The sequence below is a fragment of the Antechinus flavipes genome, chromosome 4 (genome assembly GCF_016432865.1).
Source record: "Antechinus flavipes isolate AdamAnt ecotype Samford, QLD, Australia chromosome 4, AdamAnt_v2, whole genome shotgun sequence".
In the NCBI taxonomy this organism is placed as follows: domain Eukaryota; kingdom Metazoa; phylum Chordata; class Mammalia; order Dasyuromorphia; family Dasyuridae; genus Antechinus; species Antechinus flavipes.
In genome coordinates, this window is record NC_067401.1 from 145,446,764 (window position 1) to 145,472,509 (window position 25,746).

General features: G+C 39.3%; 1 protein-coding gene across 2 annotated transcripts; it reads right to left on the minus strand.

The window, feature by feature from the left end:
- Window positions 1-898: 898 nt before the first annotated feature.
- Window positions 899-25,746, minus strand: LOC127560402 (transmembrane ascorbate-dependent reductase CYB561). Of its 2 annotated transcripts, XM_051994953.1 has the most exons (7): window positions 25,539-25,746; window positions 15,672-15,699; window positions 8,377-8,594; window positions 4,996-5,094; window positions 4,540-4,643; window positions 3,999-4,156; window positions 899-3,724 (listed from the first exon to the last, which is right to left on the minus strand). In XM_051994953.1, exons 3-7 carry the CDS (start codon window positions 8,579-8,581, stop codon window positions 3,532-3,534), a joined length of 759 nt encoding a protein of 252 aa, XP_051850913.1. In that variant the 5' UTR covers window positions 8,582-8,594; window positions 15,672-15,699; window positions 25,539-25,746; the 3' UTR covers window positions 899-3,531. The 2 variants fall into 2 exon arrangements, with proteins under 2 accessions (XP_051850913.1, XP_051850912.1); XM_051994952.1 differs by lacking the exon at window positions 15,672-15,699.

The window sequence follows — 25,746 nt, forward strand, 5'->3', positions numbered from 1 at the left end:
AGGTGGTATCAATATGGATATGAAAGTGCAGGATGATGAGTATAACATCTAAAGGCCTAGAGTTGAGTTGATGATGAGATCAAAAACAAATCTGAGAGACAGGGAGTTAAAAAGCCGAAAGTGATAAACTACTTGCTCCTTAGATTCATTGTTTCAGATCTATAATGAGCTAAAGAAATTGTCTGGTCCACCCTTTCCTTGCCCTGAACAGAAACGTGAGACCTAGAAAGTGACCTCTCATTTAGAAGAAGGTTTAAGGTCTAAGAAGAAGAAGAAAAAGTATCCATGGAGAATAAAACCAAGGAAAATCCTCTCTAATTTTACTTCATACTAGGTGTATTCTGCTTGGAAAAGAACAGAATCAGAACACCCCTGAAAAAAGTAAAATTTAGAAGCAAGATGGAGGATACTCATCCTCCACAAAAATGTTCATTGCAGTTACCTTTAAATTTATAAACTCCTTATTAAAATCTCCTTATTAAAAAAGTGCTTTTCAGGAATGTCATCCACTCAAAAAGTAGTGTGTGGCCAAATAGTTACCCCCCAACATAGTGATCATCAGAAGGAAAATGTAGTTTGAACACTGGGGAAAACTTCTGGCCAATAATTTTATCAACATCTTGTAGAACTCATATCCATGAGACAATCAACCTAGACTTCCAGAAAGCCATAGTTCTTACTCAAGGGGAGCTGCTGTCCTGCTTCAGTGACAAGGTGGGTGGAAGAGGGAAGATTAGGTAACCTGCTGAGCCACCTCAGTCCCTGATGTCATGACAAATAGCATTAACTGTTTCCCTTATATTCCCAAAACTTTATTTCTCTTATCCTCAATGTCATATAGACCTGGAAACAATAGCTCCCTTAGTGCTATAGTAAATTGAAGGTACTAGACAATAGATTTGCTGTATACATTTATTGAATCATATATTTTCTACATCAACACAAACATTTCACAGAAGACTGACCACTAGCAAAATAAAAGGTTGGGTGATTTTTTGTTGGTTTTGGGGGAGAAGAGAGGAGAGTGAGAAGAGACAAACGTTTCCTGTGAGAATTACCCTAGAATTTTTCTGACTCTGAGGGCCTCCTGATTGATTTTGCTCTTTTAAAGTTACTTTGAAGGAAAAATATAACTTAGCAATAAGTTATTAGCCAAAAGCTACATTTTCCTATGAATTGTTGTTCTAGCTAACATGATTATATTACATTTTGCCAATTTGTCCAAGGTGTAACAATTCCATATAGAATTTGGGTGTTCAGGTGTGCCAGGTGATTATAGAAGCTAGACATAGTACCTGACTAAGACATATCAATCTAGGGTCTAGAAGAAAAAAGGCATGCACCCCCAAAGGAGAAGCCCCCATGCAAGCCCTGCTACAGTGGTGGGGGAGAGGAAGCACTGAATAGTTGCTGGCCCCAACGAGTGACTCATTTATTTGGGAAAGTATTCCTCCTCACACTTCTGCCTATGGAAAAAGATTTCTTTTTGATGGAAATCTGAACAAAAAGGAGCACTGCTTGCTTCTTCTCTTAAAGGTAATACTAGCTGTACAGCTACTGGAGACAATTTCTTCATTAAATGAAGTGCCCAAGTCTGTCCACCTCAAAGATTTATTAATACAAGCATCCACTCATTGCACTGTATTGGTCAAACCACAGACAAAGAGGGGGAAAAGGCTGGGGGAGAGGAGAACCATCTGCCAAGACCAGAGAATACAAGACTAATGCTCTCATCATGTTATTTTTGGACTAAGGCCAAACAGCGAGTCAGATTCCAGCATAACATGCTTTCAGCATGGAACATCAGCTTTAAAACCTGGGCTCGTACACTTAAGACTAATGTGATTTTTGACTTTGTCCTCTCTGCTTCCAGAAACCCCAGCTAGAGGATAGAAGCTGTCTGACCCTCTGGCAGAAGCCAGTCCAGCTTTAACTGAAATCACCTTGGCAGGAGCTTTGCTCACAAGGTGAATGAAGCAGGACCAGACCTCATGTTCTATTCATTCAAGATGAAGGGCTTTATAACTCCAAGCTCCCTTTTCATGACAGTGTCAAGCTTATTTGGCAAAGAGCCTCTTCCCCAGGGTCAGGATTTCCAGGAGAAAGAAGAGAGCTCTAGCACCTTCCTAGGCCACTCTCAAGCAGTTTACAAGAAAACTATACTACTCGGCATGAGAAAACAGTCCTGAAATTAGGATACATCCTATTAAACCTATCTTGTTTTAGGAGAGAAAGCTATACTTCAGGACCTTAATGGTCCTGAGTAAAATTAAATACATCATGATGCCCTCCTATCACCATAGCAGTTGGGTAGTCTCAAGGCCATACTTGGCCCTGAGCACATGACTCTAAACACAAACGGTTTCCATAGGATCTCAATTGTTTTCCCTTCCAAAGGCTAATGCTTTGTTTGGAATAACTGAATGTTTGCTTTAACTTTGATGTAACCACAGAGAATGGACTTCGGTGCCTGATTTCCAATACCTGAGACCCTTAGTGCTTTTTCTCAGAGTCCAGACAGCAGAGCACCCTCTCTCTTTATAGTCCTCAATGCCAAGCCCGGCATCTGGAAGCAACCTCTCTAAGCAACATAGAATGCTTCAGCTTCTCCTGAAGTCAAGCGTTTTAGCCAAGGAAACCAGAAGCCAAACAGAGTTCCCTAACTAGGAACTTTTCTTGAAAATATCTGTTTATTTTAGAGAAGGGGTTCTCAACGTGTGGACCCTTAGACTCTTTTAGGGGGTCTGTGAGGTATAATGATATGAGATATTCATAATAGCAAGGCATTTTAATTTTTAATATATTTCTAACTATTACAACAATGACTCACATAAACAAAAGCTCTTTCGGGGGTCCTCAACCATTCTTAATAGAGTAATGGAGTTCTGTGATCAAAAAGTTTTAGACCCATTGCTTTAAAGCTACCAGATGAGCCAATCATATGGCATAATAACTGTACAAAAAAATTAGATGACTTTAGGCAAGTTATTTCAATGCTAAATCTCACTTTCCCCATCTGTAAAATGATGCTGTTTCCCTTTCAGCTCTAAAAGACCCGTTACATGAGCACCTAAATGCTGAACCACCTTTCTGACTGGTGAGTCTCTTTTAGGAGTCTTCATTCTCTGTCTGGAGCCCCCTGCTCCTGGGCCAGCTTTGGAGAGAGAAGGAAGAGCTGCACGAGAAATGCATGCTACTAATTTTGCTGAAAGTCAAGGTATGGAGAAGGAAAGCAAAAATACAAAGGAAAGGCTAGGAAAGACAGGCTGAGCGTCCAGCAGCCAGGGTGGATAAACACAGTCAGACTTCCCCACTGGCTGATCCCCACTATCAATTGGAGGGCACTTTTTCCTTAGCATCCTGCTACTGCCCAGGAATAGCCTCAGCGGTACTCTGAAAGTTCTCAAAGAGATGGCGGGATGGCACAGCAGGGAGGAGGGAATAAAAAGACATGTTCCAACACCCAAGTGGAACTGAAGCGATTGCTCACCACATCCCCACTTCCCACCCCATCATGGCTAGATCTGGCCATCACTGAGAGCCGGGGCTATCTCCTTCCGTTAAAGTCTTAAAATCCATGGAGAGTGCTTGCTCCTCAGCCCGAGGAGGCCGAACCCAGCCCTCTCTGGTCAGGATGTAGAGCACGACCACAGCAAAGCAGATCAGCAGCAGACCCAATACGTTAGCCAAGATGCCCTCAGGCTGGAACATACTGTACTTCTTCCTGCAAGGCAGAGAGAGAATGGAGAAGGGATGTCTCACAACACACCGTTCTCAGCCAAGATCAGATTAACACGAGGGGAATATCAAACCAGCTACCCCAACGCAGCCATGAAACCCGTGGGCCTGAGCTGCCGCCGGATCCCACTCTGATGAGAAACTGATTGAGCGAAATCGGCTAACGAGACTAATAGCAAAGGACGCTGCTTCCCGGGGCAGGCGAGGGGCAGGACACCTCTGGGGCAGGGGCCCCCCTCCAGCAGTCCCAGGTCACTCACGAGAGCCCCAGCAGTAGCGCCTCCTTGATGCCCAGCAGGGTCGTGCCCACAGAAAGAACAAAGAGTGTGGCGCCGAAGAAGACGTGCTGTGGGCGATACTGGTTTCGAAGAGAAAACGATGCTCCAGGGAACAGGAAAAAGCTGAAGCCCAAGAGCCACTGGAAGAAATGCAGAGAAGTGTCAGAACCACACAAAGCAAGGATTCCCTGCGTGCCCGCCCGGCCATTCGTGGTGCCCGGTTTGGTGTTTTTAAGTCACTGCTAAACCCATCTTGAAAGATTGTAGCCAAGCCCAAATGCTCAAAGTTTGCCTACGTCACAGTCCTGCTCCACGTGCCACACACCGAAGCCTGGGGCAGGCCGTGAGCTGGGTGGCCAACAGGGCGCCCAAATCTGTCCAATCTGGGGCCCAGCAGGCCAGCCCAGCCCCTTCTGGGACCCCTGACTGTGCACCACTAGGGCTCCTCCAGACCTGCCAGGCTCCTGCCCTTCGGGAAGCTGCTCAAACCTCTCTAGGGCTCCCTGGGGCAGAGAGGACTCACCTGTACAAAATAGAGGATAAAGATGAGCAGCCCGCACCAACTATGCAGACTATATAAGTCAGCATAGTTCATTTTACTGTGATAATCGAATACAGCCACGAGTCCTGAAAAGAAGTGGGAGGACAAAAGAATACCAGCTTAGGCACTTTTTAAAGGAGAGTATAGGGAAAAGGGAAAGAAAAAAACACTAGAGACCAAACAGGGTCATTTGGAGCTCTCAGGATTTATTCTTCATCCTGTCCTCTCCTCCCAAATGTGTTAACATTTGGAATAAGGAATTTTTAATGTGTTAACATAAGGAATAAATGGTGTCCTTGGAGTACTGGCCCTGAGGTAAAAATCTGCTTCCAGAGTGGCCTAATGCAGTTTAGGAAAGTATCCACCACCTCAGATCTAAAAACCAGAGGACAGCCAGTCAACATCTCTCAGAGGGGAAGGAAACATCAAGGGACTCACCAACCAAAGCGATGATAAGGGCAAAGATGTGTAGCAACCCATGCAGGATCTTTGTGGTACGCTTCGTCTCATTCCTGAACACCCGATAAACTAGTAGTGCTTGTGAGGGGAGAGAAAAAGGGCAAAAGTATATCCGTGAGTTTCCTGCTGCCTACTTTTCCACCACACACTGAAGGTTCTTTCCTCTCCCCTTATCCATCTACCTAATGAAACCTGTGTAGGTCATTCTGCCTAACAATTAAGCCCAGAACCTCCCCCAAACAGAAGAAGGGAGTCTGATGGTTTTGAGCACTTGTCGATTTCTCCCAGTAAATAGATAAAACAGACAGGTTATAGGGTTATAGGGGCAGCTAGGTGGGCAATGGATAGAGCACCTCCTCTGAAGTTGGGAGGACCTGAGTTCAAATCTGACCTCAGACACTTACTAGATGTGTGACCCTGGGCAAGTCACTTAACCCTGATTGCTCTGGCCAAAAAAAAAAAAAAAAAAAAAAAAAAGGTCATAACCAAATCCAACCCATAAATCATTCAGAAATCTCTTTTGCATTCAGATATATGCATCTTCTAGCTATTTATCTCTAACCAAAAAAAAAAAAATTGAAAGGGCTGTTCCCCTTTTCTCTTAATATCTACTTACCCTCCACAGGCAAATAAAATAACTTCTATTCCCTAAAAGTATGTGTGTGTATACATATATGTGTCTATGTATACATACACACACATATCTAAGTACCTGGCATAGATAATGAGGAGGGGGCAGTCTAGCAGCAGAAAGGAAGACATCAGAAAAGTAGCTGAACTGAGTTTTAAGGGAAACAAGGAATTTCAAGAGGGCGGGGAGGAGGACGAGAGGGGGGAGGCAAGTCCAGACTGGATCAGGGCCAGTGGAAAGGCACAAAGAGAAGGCCAATTTAACTGAACCATTATATGCAGGAGTTGTGTAATTAAGTAAGACAGGTAGTTTGGGGCCAGGTTGTGAAGGGCTTTAAATGCCAAACAGAGGAGTTTCTGTTTGATCCAGAGGCTACAGGAAGCTACTGGGATTTATTGGGTAGAAATGTAATATAATCAAACTCATGTTTTAGGAAATTTACTCTGACAGCTACATGAAGAATGGATTGGAGAGGGAAGAAACCCAAGGAAGGGAAATCAATTAGGCCTTTATTGCAATAATCCAAATGAAACTGGGAAGGGACTAAAGTGCAGTCAGAGTAGGCGTGAAGGCCTGAAAAAGCAGTGAGAGATGTGGGGAATAGAATTCCTAATGAGAGCAAAGAATAGGTTTTGGAGGGCTGAGGACAGAGACAAAGAATGAGGGAAAGTCAGGATTATATAGAGAGATAGTAGTTTTTGACAAAGTTAGTAGAGCACATATACAAAAAAGAGCATAGAGTGTGTTCACCCCTGAGTATGGCTTTGGTGATCTTGAAGCAGGTTGGGGTCCCTTTAAGAAACTGTATTTCCTATTGATCTGTGACTCCTTTCAGATTCCCAGCCCCTCCTGGCTGAGGCATATCCTCCCCAGACAAGTTGTCTTTCCAGGATGCCAGAGCCTTTGATTCCTAAATCCTGGTCAAAAAGCATCCCTTTGAATTCCAATAGGAGATCCAGGCTTGTCCTAGCCCCCAATGGATCTGAGCCAATTTAGACTCTCCCAGCCCCCACTGGTTCTGATCTGCTCGGGCTTCCCAACCCCCACTAAGATACCCAAAATAATAAGCCTCCATCAACTAAAGTCTTTGCAGGTGGATGTTGGTGGCTCACTCAACTGCCAGGACTTTCTGTCCACTGAGAACTGCATTCTCAGTGCAAAACTCCTTTTTCCATAGATCTACCACTATAGAAGTCAGTCTCTGGGTAAAAGAGGGCAAATCAGTCAATACTTAAAGAAATAAATTCAGGCTATTTGCTTGAAGGTTAAATACTAAAGGTGAAACATTAAGTATTTTGGCCACATAATGAGAAAATGGGACTCAGTAGAAAAGACCCTGTAAAAGGCAAAAAAACGGGGACAGCAAAGGATGAGATGAATACTGAGCATCATGGAAAGCACAAACACAAATCTGACCAGACTCTGAGAGGCAGTAGACATCAGAAGGAGGAGGAGGAGGAAACACAGCATTTGCTATGGCCCATGAGTTCTTAGGAGTTGGACAGGAATGAACAACAAAAAAGAATTTTCTTGCTGAGGTAAAGGCCCATTTGAGATTAAATAAAATAAATCCTTTCTTCCCAATCTTCCGAAAGTAAACCAATTCTGCCCTGTTCTCTATTCTTGAATCCTCTGTCTTATTTGCTGCTCATCATTTGCCAAAGCCCAGGTTTTTTTAAGATTTTCATAATTTACCTCCTCAGTTGTGGACACAATTGGTTCCATTGAATGATTTCCTACAGCATTTGAAGAGGCAGATAGAGCAAATAAATATAATAGGACAAAGGGTTGGAGAGTAGGAAACAATCGAGATCAGGAAGTTAGAGCAAAGCTTGAGAGAGTACAGGGGATGCAAGCACTGGAGATTTGGGAGAGATAAGGCAGAATAATAAAAGAGTATGATCTAATAAAGGGATTTTCTAGATAACCAAATTATTCCAAGTTACCTGGTCCCTTTAGAATTTAGCTTATTATTAAGACTCCAGAAGAATAGTGCCTGTGGCCAGGGGCAATTCTGAATTAATTTCCCAGGCCTCAGTGAAGGAAAGGAGCAATTATCAGCTCTCATTTATCAGAGTAAACAAGTGGGAAAGAGAATCAAGGCTGCAGCATTTTATCCCACAGGAAAACAATTCTATTTGTTGAGCCATATTTTAGCTCTAAATGCCACCTTGAGAACCTACACTATGGGACCAGTTCTTCCAGAAGAATCAATCTCCTTTTCTTTACTCCCAAACAAGGAAACTTTTGAAGGAAATGGCCTCAATTTACAGCCATCATCCTACAATTCCTTCCTAGCAAACACAACATTACTGCTTATCTGTGAAGGAGACTGAGGTTCTCAATACTTAGTAACTGTACCCACCCACATATAGTGTGTACACCTACCTTTCCATCTGTGGCCTGAACTAAGAGACAAAGCTTCCCCTCCTGATTTTGGTTTTTAAAATTCCTAATGACCCAAACATCTGGACTGTCCTACTCTGGGGGACTTGAGTCTGTCATAAAGACAGCATCACTCTTGAGATAGTGTAGCCTCCCAGAGTCAACCCCCTTGCTATTCCCCAAACAAAAGGCATTTTCCCAAGCAATCCTCAAGTATACCCAGAAACTAGAGGCAGAAAAAGGATGGTTTCCCCAGACTCAGGTGGCAATGGTGGCTACCCCCCACAGAAATCAGTGGATGACTTTGAGTCACCTCCCCCCAGCTTCAGCCAGCCAGGACTCACCATCTCCCTGCAGGAAGACCATGCCTATGACCATGCAGAGCGGATGCACATTGAACTGCAGGGAACTCTCCCAGGCAAGGCCACCACGATACAGGCCAAGCCATGCCCCAGTCACAGCCACCACAGTTAGGCCCAGAATCTGGGACAGAGCCACAAAGTAGGGCAGTGCTTTGGGAGTGGACACCAGGCTTCCGGTGGCCTCCATTCTGGACTTTACACTGTAACCAAAAGGAAAAGAACTCAGAAAGGCATCCCCCAACCTCCAAACAGATCTAGTTACCCTGCTTCCCATTACCACTTCCTCCCAGTACTTCGAGGAAAGAGCCACCATCTTGAGAAATGAGGAGTTTCTCAGCTCAAGAGCTGAAAGAACCATAAAGATCATCTACTCCAATCCCCCTCATCTTGCAGGTTGAGGAAACTGAGTTCCAGTGAAGTAACATTATTAATTCAAGATCATACAGCAAATTATTGGTAGAACAAGATCCAAAACTTTCCCCTTCTGTCTGTGAGCCTAGATGAAGGTGAACACCATCAATCCACCAAGGGCTCTTATTACTACAAGTATTATCTCCCAAGAGGACAGTGTAGCAAAAAGTATAGCATTTGGAGAGTTCAAATCTGAGTTCTGCCACTTGCCAAGGGCAACACACATGACATAAACAAGTGGTCCTCTGAGCATCACTTTTTTCAATTGGAAATGGAAATATGGAAATAAAAATAGAAATATTCCTCCTCACAAGGCTGAGGTGAGGGAAGGTATTCTGTAAAACAAAGTAAATGTAAACTGTTATTATTACTCAGGTACAGATTGGACCAGGTAACTTCTGAGGGTCTCTTCCAAAAATTAAGATATTATGATTTTACAGATCAGGAAAGTGAAGTTCAGACTCCAAGATCACTGAGATAGGGTAGTGAGTATCTACTGTAAGACTATGAAAAAGAGGAAGTACACAAAGGGAAGTGGATTCAAGCTACAAAAACAAACTTTGCATTTTTTTGCCCGGGGTCCTGGCAGAGCTACTAGACCTAACAATACTACTGCAAGCCAATGGTTGAGCTGAATACACAGGATGATTTGGGAATGTTGCAAAACTCTAGCTTTCAGCCTGATGGGGGGAGGGGAAGAACAAATTAAGCTGGTGGTATATGGTTTCATATAAGAGAAACTACTTGGAGTTCATTCAGAGCTCTAACTCTGATACTCTTTCACAGAACCATGTGAAGGTCACAAGAAAAGAGATGTAAGTGCTTTTGTTATTGCAGAGTTCTATATAAATATAAGGTTGATGCTGTTCTAGTGGCAGTGTAGAGAGTTGTGGGAATCCCCTTTTGGTCGGAGGCACAGGTCCTTCGTGAAAGAATTCACAAACCCGAAATATTAATGGCAAAAAGGGAGTTTTATTGGCACTGGAGAAGTCAGCTTTGCTAGGAGACTGACTTCCTCACTAGCAAAGAAATAGCAAAAGGTTTTTCAGCTGAAAAGAGGAATCTCTTCACAGCAGGCAGGAGTTCCAAGGAGAGGTTCCTTGACAAGATATAGTCCTGCTTTGGACATTCTGCAAAGAAATGAGTTTTAAAATGCTCTTTAATAGGAAATCTGAGACACAAGTTCTCAGTTGAAAAGAAAGCCAAAGTCCTCAAGGCTAGATACTTATAAATATCAGGCCCAGATCTCCCAAATGAATGAAAATCACTTTGAAGGCTTTAGAGTTTCCTGAATGAGGATGCTACTCCCCAAAAGATCAATGGGAGTTGAATGATACTGCTTATCTCAATCTGGGAGGATGGGCCTTCTTTCTAGACTCTCTGGAGTCTGAGAGACCCCAGTTTCTTAGTGGCATAATGCTTCATATGGGTAGAGAAACATGAGTCTTGATTAGCTTTAAAACTGTTGGGAAGAAAAAGCAAGGAAAGAAAAGGGAAATGGGGTGAAAACTTATACTCAAGGGTTAAAAAGGTACCTTCCACCTGTCTTCTATTACCAAGCTATCATACTACTATTTTGTCACCAATTAGGAGTCATCATCTCTCTATCCAGATACAAAAAAATCAAGGTGATATCCTTCAAGGGGCTTTTCTTTCATATAATTGATTTTTTTCTATATGTTTTGTAATCTACTCATGTGGGTCCTGAATAGGACATCATTATCAAATCTCTCTTTAAATTTGTATCTTTTGCTTATATCCCCTATATCCAATATTATTTTATTGCATTATGTTCTACTGGGGATGTGTTTAATGTTTCTGCTTCTTTCATTTATTTCTCTATGTTCAAGGACATGATCTGTTTGTAAAAATATTGATGATGCTGATAAATATGTATATTTTTAAATGTTCCCATTCAAAAGGTGCCATTTTGTTTGTTTTATATTTTTCTCCCATTATTTCTTTCACAATGATTTTTATTCCTTTCCTCTTCTAAGTCATTATTCTATTCCTGCAATTTGTTTTGCTTACAATATTTTGAGTTATGTTCTTCATCTCTCCATTCTATTCCTCTCTCCTATGCCAAGTTCTTTAATTTTACTTTTTTTGTTTGTTTGTTTTTTATTTGGTATTCATCTTTGGACCCATTCATTTCCCTAACTTGTTAAATATGTGCTTCAAAAATTATCTCTTCCTCTTAACCAACCTCTTGGCTTAAGTAATATTTTTCTGTAGTGTCCTTTTCTAAAAAGCACTCATATATTTTGTTCTCATCCCTATTCCCTAATCTATTCTTAACTCCCATTTGTGGCACATACTTCTATTTATCTCTTTTAAGAGCAATAAGGTTGCAGAACTAGTCCGGAAAATCTGAATCCAAATTCAGCCTCACTGTTTTTCTCAGTTTCCTCATCAGTAAAATGAGGATAATTGTATCTACCTTACAGGATTATTGTGAGTATCATTTGAAACAATTATCTTTAGCACAGTACCAGGCACACGATAAATGCTAAATAAATGTTAGCTACTGTTACTATATTATTCCTTAGTCAATATCCCTCATAAGGCAGAACTTCTTAGATACAAAATTTATTTTCTGTTTATGTTGGCAGCATATCTTTTGCTGTACCTCATGTTTGGAAATACCAATTCATTAAAAAAAAGTTATGGAAGGACTTACTCTGCATCCTCATTAAGTCCCCCCCCCCCCCCCGAAGGGAGAGGAGAACTGTTCCCTTTAAAATTATCACTCTGAGATTGGGTCCAAGGAGTCCAGACAGAGTCCAAACTTTTCAGAATAAGAGAATCAACTCCCATAGAAATTCTAAATTCTCATTCAATTGAGGAATCCTGATCTGATCTGTCCTAGCTCCCCACCTGCTTTGATCTGCTGGGGTCCCAGCTCCCACTAAAGATACCCAATATAACAGCTTCCTTCCACTAAGTCTTGGCAGATGAACTTAGCTCACTCAGCTGCCACGACCATTCTACCCACTGAGAAAGCATTCTCAGTGACAAAACTCCATTTCCCACTAGAAACTGATTTCTATCCAACAATAAACTTTCATTTTGCAACTAATAATTCGGGAATGAGTGAATTCTTTCACTCTAAAGCTTTGGCCAATTTAAAGGGGATTCTTAAGAACTCTCTTATTGCCACTAACCTCTTGACCACCAGGAATTGAGACCCTCAAACCTCATCATTACCTTTATCATGATCACTAATCACTTCTTTTTTTTTTAATTTAAATTTTATTTTAGTTGATAATAACTTTGTATTGACAGAATCCATGCCAGGGTAATTTTTTACAACATTATCCCTTGCACTCGCTTATGTTTCGTTTTTTTCCCCTCCCTCCCTCCAGCCCTCCCCAAGATGGCAAGCAGTCCTATATATGTTAAATATGTTGCAGTATATCCTAGATACAATACATATTTGCAGAACCGAACAGTTCTCCTGTTGCACAGGGAGAATTGGACACTAATCACTTCTAAGGTCAGACTTTCCTATGTCCCATTCTACATTTCTCCTTCTTCCTCACTGAAGGAAGGCTGGTTGGCCTGAAATAGCCCAGGCAATAAAATTCAGGACGGCCATAGTAATTCATAATTTAGAAATAATTTATCTGTAACTGGCCTAGATGATGTGCATGGCCAGGACGGACCATAGAATTCTGGCATGGTTCCATCCCCAACTGAAGTAGGGACAGCCTTATAAGCATTCTTGTTCACCCTTGCTGGCACATTTTGACATTAAACAGTGAATATCTTTGGGAGCATTGTTGATTTGGCACTTTGAAGTGCAAAAGAAGTCCCCTAATCTAGCTGAGCAAACCCTTCTCTTCAAGTCCTAGGCCCTTTAACCTAAGACTGAGGGAGGGGAGGGGAGGCCAATCCTTTGTCCATTTCAGGCCCCACTTATTTATAACATCTTCTGAATTAAGAAGGCCTTTCTCCTAGTTACTTGTAAAATGTGTTTGGTATTGATTCTGAAGTTTAATCAATATGCTCTGGAGCATTTATTTCTCTGACAGTGATCTGGAGTCATCCAACAGGATTCTGTTGTATATATTCAAAAATTCTTATTTTATTTCATATAGAATTATATTCAGTTTACTTTTTGCATATTCTTGTAAGACACTTGTTACCTTTACAATTTCTTTATAATTTCTGTAAATTTGTTTTTAAAGTGAGTCACTCTGGAGCCCATAATGTGTTCTTTAATGGTTAACAATACCTTTTGTCAAACTTTTCTTTTAATATTGTGTTTTTGAGGTCTAAATCTATTATAAATTTATAAATCTAATCCTATTATTCAGTCAGAGCTTATACCATTCCTCTTTTATGTTCTAAATTCTTGTCTTTATTATTCTAATTAGAGAACTCTGATTTCTAACCAATTGCCCTCCCAATAGCTTGTTTTAAGTTTTATTTATTTTTAAAGTTTATTTTATTTTAAGTTTAAGTATTTACAATGTACCAGATACTGTGCTAAGTGCTATGGATATAAAAAAGGCCAAAATAGTCTTTGCCATTAAGGAGCTTACTATCTAAGGAGGAGAGAACAAATAAGGCTATACAAAGAAAGCTATATACAGAATAAATAGGAAATAATTAATAGAGTGAAGATACCAAAATTAAGGAAGGCTTCCAGTAAAGTATGAGATTTTAGTTAGGACTTAAAAGGAAGCTAGGAAAATAAGTAATACCAGGCACAGAGAATAGCCAGAATTTCTGGAGCATGTATATGGAACAGTCAGGAGGCCAGTGTCACTGGATTAGAATATATGATAGGATAGAATATACAATAAGGTATAAGAAGACTAGATAGGTAGGAGGGGGCTAGGTTATAAAGGGCTCTGAATACCACAGCATTTTGTATTTGATCCTGGAGACTATTGGATAGGGAAGTGACATGATCAAACCTGTGTTTTATGAAAATCACTTTAACAGCTGTCTAGAGAATGGATTGGAGTAGGGAGAGATTTGAGGAAGGAGGATCCCCCAGCAAACTACTGCAATAATCCAGGTGTTAGATGATGAAGGTACCAGAATATGGTAGTGTGAAAGGAGGTGAACATAATTTTAAAATATTAAAAGGTGAAATTGACAGGCTTTGCCAACAGATGGATATGGGGACTGAGAAATAATGAGAAGTCTAGGATGACTATGTTGCAAACTAGGGGATTACAAGGATGATGTTGTCTTCTTAAGTTATAGGGACGTGGGGGGGGAAGGGAGTAGAGTTTATTGGGGAAAGATAATGAGTTCCATTTTGGAAATACTGAGTCTAAGACTCTACTGAATATCCAGTTCAATATGTTGTGAAAGTAGTTGGATATGTGAGACTGGACACTGGCAGATAGTCTAGGGCAGGACAGGTAGATTTGAGAAATAGCAACATAGATAAAGTAATTAAACTCAGGAACTGATGAGATCACTAAGTAAAGAAGAAAAGAAAGTGGCACAAGACAAAACTCTGAGGGATACCTATAGTTAGTGGGAATGTTCTAGAAGTAGATTCAGTAAAAGTAACAGAGAAGGACTGGTTAGAGAGGTAAACCAAGAACCAGGAGGAGAAAGTGGTAAACTAAAAACCTAGAGAGAAGAGAATAGTGATCAGCAGTGTCAAAGGCTACAGAGGTCAAAAAGAAAGAGGATAAAAAAAAGACCATTGGATAACTACAGATAATTGAACCACAATGACAGTCATTGACTACTAAAAGTATTATCATCTATGCTACGGCCCTGATATTCCTGGCACTGCTCCTATTCATCATCATAGCAAAATATTAGGAAACTTGTGGTGAACTCTAAAGACTTAACTCTCTGGACTGAAGGTGTCAAACCATGTCCATATCAGTCTAAGAACTTGAACAAAACCTGGAAATCAATCAAGCAGAAATTAGGTTTAGACTGATATCTCACACCATACACACCAAAATAAGGTCCACATGAATTCATGACTTACAATATAAAAGATTACTCCATCAACAAATTAGAGAAGGAAGGAAATACCTTTCATACAATGAAAAGGTAAAGAGTTAAGGATCAAATATGGAGTAAAGAGGATCACAAGATAAGTAAATAATGTGTATTACATAAAATTTTAAAACTTTTGTACAAAAAATGAAATTAAGATTAGAAACATGTGAGGAATAAAAATCTTTGCAGAAAGTTTTTTTTTAATAAAAGTTTCATATCCAAGTTATATAAAGAACAAATTAGGCCAACAGCCATTCCCCCAATAGATAAATGGTCAAATTTGAATTATCAATAGTTATAATAAAAAAAAATGCTCCAAATCCCTAAGTAGAAAAATGCAATTAAGACTTCACCTCATACTGAACAGATTAACAAAGATGCCCCCAAAACCAGAAAATAACAGTTGTTGGAGGGACCATGATAAAGGCACACTTATGTACCAGTGGAGCTCAGAAGTGGTTTAGCCATTCTGGAATATAATGTGAAACTAGTCACCAAATGGTACTAAACTAAGCAGACTCTTTGGCTAGATGACACTATACTATACTATACTATACAAAGATGAAAGAAAGAGATCTATATGTTCAAAAATAGCCATAATGGCACTTTTGTTACAGCAAAGAACTCAAAACTATGGAGGTGTCCATTAACTGGCAATGGCCAAACAAATTATAATATATGAATAGAATGGAATGCTATTGTACCATAAGAAATGACAAAAGGAACAGTTTCAAAATGAATTGTTGTATAATGAAATTATCAAGACCAGAAGAACAATTTATACAACAATATAATACAACTCTGAAAGAATTTGAGAACACTGCATTAATTCAATGGCAATTCATGATTCCAAAAGAACAAAGACAAAACAAGCTACTTACCTCCTGCCAGAACTCTGATGGACTCAAGCTGCAAAATGAGACAAATTCTAGATAAAGCTAATGTGGAAATCTGTTTTGCTTTGTATTTGTTACAATTATTTTGTCTTTCTATTTTTTTTTCTCAATTCGGGATGAATAGGAGAATGAGAGCTAGTACCAATGTGATTAAAAAAAAAAAAAAACTTTGAGAAGAAAATAAAAGTCAACGGATCATTTTTTAAATGCACAGAACAGTCTAGAAGGAATCAAACATATAGGACTCTTTTGAAAGTTAGATGTTGAATTGATTATATTTTAAAAGAAAAGCAAACTGTTAGATATCTGCAGTTTCAGGTACAATCCTCTCTTTTTCTATTCTACTATATATGGAAATGCTCATTTTATTTTGTTCTAAGCTTAGAATTTAACATGAATTTAAAAAAAAAAAAAAAGAAGCTATTACACCTCTTATTGCCGTTTCTCTTTTTTCATCTGTACTAAACTCTTCTTCCAGTGCTTCTTACACCAATCTTACCGCATCTTTAAGATCAAGGTTATCCAGTGATAGCCTTAATGTCACTGGATATTAAAATGATGTAAAGTCTCCTGGAAAATCTTTGGGACCTTGTCACCAAGAAAACCTAATATAGTGGCAGTGACATTTACTATTAATCTGATCAGAAATCTTGACATCAGGCCTTGTTGTACACCTGGAAATTCACAAAAAAATATACCCAAGATTTTTTGTCTTAACACTGAATTTTGAGACTTGACCAGCCTCATTTGCAGGCCTTCCTTCTAACTGCTATTTGACTTCTTACCACATCTATTTTCAATATACAAAATTCTCCAATAATACTGGCATGTTTGAATATTTCCTTATTAACTACTAACATATTAGTTAATAATCTATTTCTCCTTATTAATTACTAAATGATATCTCTATCATTATCAAATTTGCTGAGTCTCCACCCCAATTTATTTGTATTTTTAAGTCTATTAAAATAAAAGTATTCAAACAAAGGTAAGTTTATTATAACAACTAATAAAAATAAATGTATTACTTCTTAAACTGGTAAAATTTCTTACACAGTTGTGCATATCTTTATATATCAAAAGTTCTAATCTTCTAGGATTAAATAAATATTAATGTTTTTGACCATATGTTTACTGACAAAGACATAAGTAAATATTTAATGTTTTAGCTGTGAGAACAATCATTTATTGATCTCTAACCATAAGTGTAACTACAGATGACCTCTCCTTATTTTTGAAAACAGTTTTAATATTCAGTACAATCAAGGTGCCAAGCAAAACAAATTCTTTTCATGAATTCTCTTCATATTCTTCACAAGATGATTTCCATCAGGAAAGAAAGCTCCTCCATCTCTTTTCTCTGTTGTCTATAAGATACTCTCCAGTCATAATTCTTAACTATCTTTCTCCAGATTCATTGCATATAAAATATCTAGGTTTCTTCATAAAATAAGTTGACTAGACTCTCCAAGAAAAGTTTTTCTTCATCTTTTTTTTCCTCTTCTCCAGTTTTACTTAAGCTACCTCTGTTAACTCTTTGTTTTCCATTTCTCAAAAATTGCCAGCCTCATGTGCTAAAACTTAAATAGTCCATTTGACTTTTAAAGCTACAGTAACATTAACTAAAAATAATCTGTAGAAGAGGCTTTTGAAATAGATGTCACATTTAAAAGACAAGGAATCTGATTAGTCCAGGGACCTAAAGTTTGAAGTATTTGCCCAATTTCCAGTCACCATTAAGGCATTACAACCCAGCTCTCGGGTCTTCTCAGACTTGATGGACTTCTCCCCTGCCATGCAACTCAACAATCCCTTCTAACTAGGTATGCTCCCAGGAGGAGCTAAACCAACTCTATATGTTTACTAAGGAACATTTTCTATTGAGCAAACTTTTTTATTATTACAACTTTTTATTGACAGAATATATGCATGGGTAATTTTTTACAACATTATCCCTTTTACACACTTCTGTTGCGATTTTTCTCTTTCCTCCCTCCACCCCCTCCCCTAGACAGTAGGCAGTCTTGTACATGTTAAATATGTTATAGTATATCCTAGATACAATATACAGTTCTCTTGTTGCACAAGAAGAATTGGATTCAGAAGGTAAAAATAACCTGGGAATAAAAACAAAAATGCAAACAGTTCACACTCATTTCCCAGTGTTCCTTCTCTGGGTGTAATTGATTCTGCCCATTATTGATCAATTGGAACTGATCTTCTTTTTGTCGAAGATATCCACTTTCCTCAGGATCGTTGTTGAAGTGTATAATGATCTCCTGGTTCAGCATCAGTTCATGTAAGTCTCTCCAAGCCTCTCTGTATTCATCCTGCTGGTCATTTGTTACAGAACAATAATATTCCATAACATTCATATACCACAATTTACCCAACCATTCTCCAGTTGATGGGCAGTCATTCATTTTCCAGTTTCTAGCCACTACAGAAAGGGCTGCCACAAACATTTTGGCACGTACAGGTCCCTTTCCCTTCTTTAGTATATCTTTGCGATATAAGCCCAGTAGTAACACTGCTAGATCAAAAGGTATACACAGTTTGATAACTTTTGGTCATAATTCCAGATTGTTAAGCAAACTTTTTTGTTAAACTTTGCATGCTCTGTGATTATCTCATTTTGTGGTAATCTGGAACCTGAAGCACAAGACAAGCCTGAGTCAGGCCTGACCCCAAACACATGGCCTATGTACTGAATGAAAGCAATTGGAAAAGAGATGAAAGGGCCTCAAGAATTTTTACAAAAAAGCTGACTTTCTCTCCATCTAGAAATCTTTTGTTCAATTGTTTTAGTTGTATTCCATTCTTCATGACCCCATTTCAGGGCAAAGATACAGCAGTGATTTGTTATTTCCTTCTCCAACTCATTTTACAGATGAGGAAACTGAGGCAAACAGGAATAAAAGCTTGCCCAGAGTCACACAGCTAGGAAGTGTCTGAGGCCAGATTTTAATTCAAAGCCCAGCACTCTATTCACTACACCACTTAGTTGCATGCATATATATAGACAGATAGATAGATAGATAGATATAGATACACACACACACACACACACACACACACACACACATCTTACCTTCTAAAATTTAGTGACAATCCCTCATTTTCTGCCCTGTCCTACACTTTATTTTTTCCTAATTTTAGGCAGTAGAATCTAGACCAGAATATGATCATTTCTAAAAAAAGAAAAAAAAAAGAAAACCAAAAGGAAATATATATTATCTTTTTTCTTCTCTGGAAAAGGAATGGCTCAAATGATAAAGAGTATGTCTCAGAATAACTCCTTTGGAGGTTTTGTTTTTTCATGCTAAACAGCTTAGTCAAGCACAACTTTATTCTTTGGAGCCAATACAGAAAGAAGATAGAAGAATAAAAATCAAAATGGGAATTTTTTTAATCCAGATGAATCAATTAATAACTTTCAAATCTGTCCCCTAAAAATTAATATTCTTAGAATTCCAGAGACAACCTAATACCTTATATATAATATAACCTGTTATGGGCCAGAATTCTGTAACTTGAAACAAGCATTCTTAGAAGATGTTAAGTCAGTGGAATTGATAAAGACAATGGTTATCTAGTTTAGCATGGTGATTAATAGTTCTCTAAGTTCAACATGATTGATTTAATCTTACAACAAATAATGGTTTCCTAGTGATATAATGATTGATTTATACTCAGTGTAGAGCATATAAGCTAGGAGCCTCAGCCAGATTCAGAGAGAGCTAGAGAAGACAGTGGACTGGAGGCAGGAGCTCAAGCTCTTGGAGCCAAGGAGAGAGAGATTCATTTCCATCTTCATCAGCCTTGTGGTGGCTCATGAAGAACATTACAATAACCTATTTGCACACAATGATAGTAATGATAAAAGGTTTGTTCTAAAAACATGGAATTCAGTCTCAAGTAGTTCAAGCTTTATTAGAATAATCTGAATCATCACTGTAACTGGATCTCATTGAATATTAAAAGACCTCAGAGGCTATCTTACTCAAATTCCCCATGTAAAAACAGATGACAAACTGAAGCCCAGAAAGGGAAATCAAGAGTCAGGGTTTTCATCTAAGCCCCTCACCAGTGCCTTCACACTTCTTCCAGTAGCTCAAAAACTCTTCGAGCCTTAGTGTCTTTATCACTAAAATGGGCATAGTGCTTTTAGTACCTTCTTAATAGGGTGAAGGGTGAATATGCTCAAATTTATAGAATGCATTATTTTATATTTTCATTTTTTCAGCATCTACCATGTGCCTTGTACAGATTAGGCATGCTATAAATGTCTTAAAACATTTTTTGAAAACTGAATCATCTAATCCAGTCTTATAGATTCTTCCCAAGCTTTATCTATAGCCTACCCCAACTCCTTGCCACCTTTCTGCTGTGTTCATTCCTTCTTTACTCTTTAATCTGGGAGGCAGTTTAATGGCTGCTATAAATAAGCTTTCCCAGAAGACAGGAAGAATTATGGACAAAGCAGAGAAGCTAGCAAACGTTCAAATTCAAAATTGAATTCAACAAAGTTTTGCCAGTCCTTACTAATAGACAGGTTAACTAGAATTGATGTGGCACCCTCAGCAAGACAGCAAACTAGTCGTAGGTCTAACAGGAAACAGCTATGATACATGAAATGTGAAGTCAAAACACTGAGTTTCTACTTCTGGCTACTTGCTACATAATCTCTAAAATTCAGATTCTTCATCCACAAAACAGAGATACCTCAAATGGGGTGTGTGGAGAAAAGGCTATGCGAATGTGAGTGGTGATGATAATGAGGAGATTCGAGATATTGATTCAGTGTTGAAAACTCTCACTGTGAAAACCATCTCCACTAATCAAAGAAAATCAGCAACTCATCTATTATTTGTTCTTAAATGTCTGGCATTTGAGAATACTTCCCCTCTGAGATAATTTTCCATTTACAATGTATATATCTTGTGTCTCTCTCCTTAAAATGGGAGCACCAAGGGCAGGAACTATGCTTCATTTCTTTGTATCCCCACAACTTATCACAGTGCCTAGAAAATTGTAACATGATAAATGCTTGTTGACAAATAGCTTAATATAATAATTTAATATTTTCAAAATATTTGAATATATTATATCACTTGATATGCACAAAAGCCATGTGAGGTAGGTGCTATTATTATTATTGGCATTTTACATTGGGAGTATAATGTGGCTTTAAGAAATTAAGTGACTTATCTATGGTCACAAAGCATTATGTGTCACAGGCAGACATTTAACTCAGGTCTTTCTGATTCCAAGGTTAAGCCTCGTAGACACCACAGTCAGATCTTCTATAAACAAACATTAAGCACCTACTATGTGCCATGCCAAATACTGTGGGGAGAGGGGAAGAAGAGGAGAGGAGAGAGGCAAAAAACAGTCCCTGATCTCAAGAAGAGAAAGAAACAACAAAGGAGGCCAACAAGGCTCCTTCTTGCTTCCAAAAGGAGATACAAACTCCTCTGTTTTTAAAAGTCTTTTGCAATCTAGTTCCATTTGTGTTTCAAGGCTTACAACACATTTCTCTCCTTCACATATTTTATATTCCTATCAATTAGCTTTCCTGCTATTCTTTTACACCATACACCATACTTTTGTACAAGCTGTCCCATACCCCTGAAACACACTCTTCTTTCTTACCCCACTCAGTCTCCCATGAGGCAAAGAACACATATTTTTGGTCTTAAGAATTAAAAAGACCTAAATTCAAATCCTACACTCAGTTGTATGTGAAGAGTAAAATACTTAATCTCTTTCAGCCTCAATTTCATCTGTAAAATGAGAATAATAATAATATCCCTACTTTCCAAGGTTGTTTCAAAGTTCTTATGATATAACATAAAAAGTACTAAAATTACTATGTATCAGTTCCCTTTAGAGTTAGATTCAAGTGCCCTCTCCCACAAGAAGCAGATCCTGTTCGCTCCAGAAATTATATTGTATAAATTTTGTATCTAATTTTCTATGTGCATTTTGGTTCCTACCTTCCCCCAATTTTTTCTCCCATCTTATCCTTGTTTTTATATGCTTATTAGCACTGTCCTAACACATGGTGAGTACACATATCATCATTGCTTACATTTATATATTGCTTTAAAATATGCAAAGCGCTTTATAATGATCATCTTGTTTGATCTTCAGAACAATTCTAGGAAGTAGGTGCTATTATTATCCCCATTCACAGATGAGGAAACTGAGGCAAGGAATGTTGTCCAGAATCACAAAACTAGTATGTCTGACGCCATATGTAAACTGAACTGAATCAGGGTTATTATGAAAAAGGCTTTGTAAACCATAAAGAGATATATAAATGTGAGCTATTATTTACGATAAGCAACAGTTAACATATTAAAAGCTACAAAAACCCTTCAGGTTAGAAAATGCTGTTGCTTTCAATGATCATTCTATTAGTGCCTCTAAAAAGATCAATATAAATTTAATAATTCCTTCTACATCAAATCAAATAAAGAATGTTTTATGGCTCCCACTAAAGGTGATCTCACTTAAAGGCAAATGTAAAGTAGGACAATTTTATTTTGTAAAGTTCAAAATCGAACCTTAAGATGAAGGTTGCACTTGTAGTATCCTTTCAGCAAACTCCTGTGGTGCATTAAAATGACTGTATGCAAAAATCTGACCCACATAAGGCCTTTCAGGAATATCTATTTTCCATAGTAGTAATTATAACAATAATGCCTATATCTGCTGAGCATAAAACCATAAAAGATTGATCTTCAAATTGGGCCAGTTCTGTTGGGACACAATTTCTTAACCATAAGCACATAGGAAGTTCTTTTGGTAATATTTTGATAACTTTATTTCAATATAAATGGTTTTCTTGGTAATCCTAAATATTTATTATGTACATGATTAAAAACATTATTCTGAGAAAGGATCACTAGGCTTCCCTAGACTGCTCAAGGAATCTAGGACACAAAAAAACTGAAACCCCATCCCATCTTAGGCTACTAAGTTTCAGTTCTCTCTCTGGATAATGAACAAAGCATCATTTTCCACGCCCTTCTGGGCTAGTGTAAGCCATGATTGTGGCCCCAGCATCTAGGATCCCCAACTCATATAGTTCCACATGCAGCTAGATGACTCAGTGGTTAAAGTGCCTGACCTGGAATTAGGAAAACCAGAATTCAAATTCCACCTCAAACAGTTAGTCTGTAACTCTGGGCAAGTAATTTACCCACTGTCTCAGTTTCTTCACCTGTAAAATGGATTAGTGGTTTAAAAAAATAGCACCTATCTTGGAGAGTTGTTGTGAGGATCAAATGAGATAACATTATAAAGTATTTTGCGAACCTTAAAGTGTTATGTGAAACCCAACTCTTGGTGGTATTGTGTAGGAATAGGGCAGAAATATCCCAGGCCCAAGAAAGTAACTTTTTCCTACACCTCCCTTCCCATTAAGTTTTCATATACATTAAAGAGAGATGTAGAAGTTAACTGACATATTGAGTCTGACCACATTCACTTGTAGGTCACCCAAACTCTCAGGGTTACAGAGAGAGAAAAAAGCTTTTCAACTTCAACAGTTTCAACAGCCAAAACTCTGTGTTAGAAAGAGAAAAGGAAGCCAAAAACAGCTTTTCAGCAGCTTTCACAGTTCACTTTCCTACCAGTCATGAACTTTGCCTGAAACACCAGCATGATGCTGGGGAAGATGCACAAACAGTTCTGGCAGTTTCAAGTCATATCACGTCACGTCAATCTCACCAGCCCCTGACCAGACTCCATCTAATGTAATTGAGCAGGAACACTGGTCACCCCAAGGGCTGGAAAATAATTTTAAAACAACCTCCCTCTACTTTCAACCCTATTGTGCTTGATTAAAAGGCAACCAAACTTAATCGTATTTTGTGAGTTGAGACAAAGCATATGCTATACCAGCAGGCAGCAGGTGGAGGGAAATTGAGGGCAAGGACGTTAGTAGCCAGGCTTGGTGAAAAAGCCCTGAGGGATGTATTCTTCCCTCTACAGAAGTCTCTCCACATTAATGGCAGGGATTAAATTGAATTGCAACAGCTATGACAGAGATACAATCAGCTCTTCTGAAAAAGAGCAAGCCTAATGCAGTAGAATGGACACTAAATTCTGAGTCAGGAAAAATTAGGACTGATACTTAGTGGCTGAATTGATTTAGAAAATTCAGTGACAACCTCAGTTTCCTTATCTATAAAACAGAAATCTGTAAAGTAGGAAAATAACACCTACACTATGTGACTCAGAGAGATATGAGGAAATGCTACATAATATATATTATAAAATGTGATGTAGTTATATCACATATATAGATAATATATAAATAATAATGGTGAATATTTTCTTTGGGGGATAGGGAGCTCCTAGGAAATGTTACCTGAAAATCACAGATAAGGTCCCCAGACTGCTATGGAAAAGATGGGAAAGTAGAGGATTTGGCTTTCAGACACTGAGGTCCTGAGAAGGAGCTTTTTTTTCTAAACTGCTAAAGACATTGAAAATTGAAAATATTGACTCAAACCAATACAATATAATATAAATCTGTCTTTAGGCAGATTTTGCTTGTCTTTGTATCATAAGCACACTTAACATGAAGCATTTGAGATGTCTGAACTGAACCCAGCAGCAGAGCTAATATACTCAAGTCATCCCCCTCCTTTCCAGGTACAACTTCACAACTTTCATCTGGGACATCCACTGAGAAAACTCCAAAAAGTGAAATGTAAATGAAACCCTGAAACTTGAAGTATAGAGAAACTGCATTACAAACTTCATGGCCCACCTCTGGCACTTATTCTAACTGAAGAGTTTGAAGAAATTTCAGAAGCCAGTGAACCCAACTCTCTTGAGTTGAAGGGAGGGTTAAATGATTTGGTCAAAATTACACTTACCAGAAGGCAGGAATCAAATCTAAGTCCTCAGACCTAGAGTACTTAATATTCTACTCTACCACTGCCTCCTACTGTGTAAGTGCCTCATGAGCACTGTGATTTCACTGCTCTGTGCCTCAGTTTCTCCATCTAGAAAAATGAAGATAATATCTGAGTACTTAGCTCTTGGATTTATTGGGAGGAGAAAAGAAGTCGGGCACTATAGCTGGTCCCTACACCCGGAATTCTCTTCCTCCTCAGTGAACATCTCTGGTTTCCTCCAAGTCCCAGCTCAAATCCCACCTGCTACAGGAAGCCTTTCAACTCTCCTTACTGCTCGTGCTTTCTTAGCTAATGATTATCTCCAATTTGTACGTAATTGTCTGCGTGTTGCCTCCTCCATCAGCTCCTGGAGAGGGAGGAAGTCATTTTTATCTTTCCATCCCCAGCACTCAGCACTGTGTCTGACACATAGTAAGCTCTAATTAATGCACACTGTCTGACCCCATAAATATTAGCTTTTTTTTTATCGGAGGATTCGATTTCTGCCACCTGTTGATTTTCAGAACTTCCCAAGTGCGGAGGGTTCTTTTGGGAACATCTCTGGGAAGCACGTTCCCACAGAAGGAGTGTGGCCGAAAATAAGAAGGCAGCTCCACCTCCAACAGCAGGTATGTTTTTCTTAATGCTTCAAGTCCCGGTGATGAGGAAAGGAAAGCATTTGATTCAAGAAGAAACTCGCAGCCCAGGACCGCGCGGCTGGCTCTAGGGAGCGTGGGAAGACAGTCAACCCCCGGGACCCGGGGAACGTATTCACTTTTGAGGGCCGAGTCCGTGTCACCCCCGCCCGAGCTCCGGAGTGGGAGGAGCGCGCCGCCACGTCACGGTCGCTCCCCTCTATCCCCCGCCGCCGCTCCCCACTACCTGGGCACTGCCCGCTTCCCTCTGTTCCCTGCCCCGGGTTCATACCACCTACCTGAGCCCGAGCAGTCTCGGGGACGGAGGGTGGGAAGTGTACACTGAACCCGGACGAACACTGGGCCAGCAGCGCCCGTGGGACACCTGGAGGGACACCAGCTGGGCACGAGGCCGCCGCCCCTGAAGCTTCGCCGCCTCGCTTCCTAGTCAGCGTTAAAGCTGCTCTGCCGGCTGCGCGAGCCGCCCAGCCTCTTATGTGAGTGCGC

Bases quoted from the DNA above. Each gene is read 5' to 3' on its own strand.
- LOC127560402 (XM_051994952.1), bottom strand. From the start codon at position 8,581: ATGGAGGCCACCGGAAGCCTGGTGTCCACTCCCAAAGCACTGCCCTAC. The intron at 5,095-8,376 runs GTGAGTCCTGGC...TCCCCTCACAAG, and splicing joins GGTCTTCCTGCAGGGAGATG to CACTACTAGTTTATCGGGTG. The intron at 3,725-3,998 runs GTGAGTGACCTG...TCTGCCTTGCAG, and splicing joins GCGCTACTGCTGGGGCTCTC to GAAGAAGTACAGTATGTTCC.